The following is a 1570-nucleotide window of genomic DNA, read 5'->3' as shown; positions in this document are numbered from 1 at the left end:
CCAGGCGCGGAGGCCGTCGCGGCCAAGCTCGCGCGCGAGGCCGGCGGCGCGGCGCCCCTGCCGGCCTACGAGCGGGGCTTCGAGGAGGACGACCGCCTCTTCGCCATCGAGCGGCCGGACGCCGAGGACGCGCGCGCGCTCCTCGACGGGCCCGAGGTGCCCATGGCCCTCGCGCTGCCCGGCCGCGCGGCGGCGCGGCCGCCGCCGCCGCCGCCCTGGCTCGGCGCGGCGCCCGCCGCCGCGGACCTCGACGACGACTGGAGCCCGACGTCGCCCGCGCGCGCGGACGCGGCGCCGCGCGGCCGCCTCTCGGAGCCCGAGCTCAGCCGGCCCGAGCGGTCCGTGGACCGGACCTACGGCGGCGGCGCGCGCCTCAGCGGCGCGCGGCGGTCCCGCAAGGTCTCCGGCGCGAGCCCCCGCCCGCCCTCGCCGCCGAAGCGCAACGCCGTCGACGACGCCTACGCGTCCGCCGTCGACGGCGAGGGCCCGGCCGCGGCGCGGCGCGCGCGGCCGCGGTCCTGACCGCACTCGCGGCGCCCTAACCTTGTGCTCTCGCTTCCAGGAGCTGTGGCGGAGGGCCTTTTTATCGGAGGCGGCGAGGGGCGCGGGGCGACTGCGTCGGGCGCGGGCCGCTCGGGGAAGCGCTGGGGGCGCTTCCTGGTACATGCAGTGGGGTTCGTAGACAGGGGAGCTTGGGGGATGGCGTCGAGGTCAGGCTCACGACTGGGCCTGCGGGAGCACGCGTCGAAGGCGCGAAACCAAAAAGACGCGGGTCCTCGCGCGCTCGGACCACCAGGAGTGCTCGGGGTCGGCGACGACCTCCGGCGGCGGGTGGATGAGGCCGAGCGAGTAGAGCTTCTTGTTGCCGGCCGCGATGTTGCGCATGCGCGTGCGCTCGTACTCGCTGATCTCGGCGGGCGGCGCGGGGCCGCGGCGGCGCGACCGCTTCTTCTTCTTCTTCTTGGCCGGCGCGGCGGCCGGCGGCGGCGCCTCGGCGGGCGCCTCGACGGGCGGCGCCGTCGGCGGCGGCGCGGCGGGCGCCTCGGCGGGCGCCTCGGGCACGGCCGCGGGCTCCGCGGCGCCGTCGGCCGCGGGCGCCGCCTCGTCGCCCCGCTCCGCGGCGGCGGCGGCGGCGGCGGCGGCGGCGGCCTGCGAGCGACGAGGGATCATCGGGGTCGAAAGGACACGGGGAAGAGCGCGCGCACCTTGCGCTTCTTCTTGCGCGACTTGCGCTTGCGCTTCGGCGCGGCCGGCTCGGCGCGGCGCTCCGCGTCCTCCTCGGACTCGAAGAGCAGCGGCCGGGCGATCTCGATGGGCCGCGAGTCGAACATGGCCGCGGCCATCTCGACCTCCGACTCGTCGAAGAGCGAGAGGAACTCCGCGCGCTGCTTGTGCACCTGCTGGATCGCGGGGATCAGCGGCCGCTGCACGCGCGTCGCGTAGAGCACGAGGAGCCGCTCGCCGTTCTCCGTGACGTGGTAGATCGGCGGCGGCGGCGGCGTGACGACCTCGCAGTTGGGCACGACGTAGAGCTTGGCGACGCGGCGCGGCTGGCCCGGCGGCGCGAGCG

The 1570-nt window shown here is 77.8% G+C and overlaps 1 protein-coding gene across 1 annotated transcript; it reads right to left on the bottom strand.

Annotated features, from left to right (window-relative positions):
* Positions 1–717: 717 nt before the first annotated feature.
* On the bottom strand, positions 718–1570 carry AURANDRAFT_69310 (hypothetical protein; the record flags this gene model as incomplete). Its single annotated transcript, XM_009045073.1, has 2 exons — positions 718–1149; positions 1206–1570. Coding segments are annotated over 2 exons (797 nt in total), but the record flags the coding sequence as incomplete, so codon positions are not given.

The sequence above is a fragment of the Aureococcus anophagefferens genome, assembly GCF_000186865.1.
Source record: "Aureococcus anophagefferens unplaced genomic scaffold AURANscaffold_1372, whole genome shotgun sequence".
NCBI lineage: Eukaryota > Pelagophyceae > Pelagomonadales > Pelagomonadaceae > Aureococcus > Aureococcus anophagefferens.
This window is presented reverse-complemented; position numbering and strand designations above follow the sequence as displayed.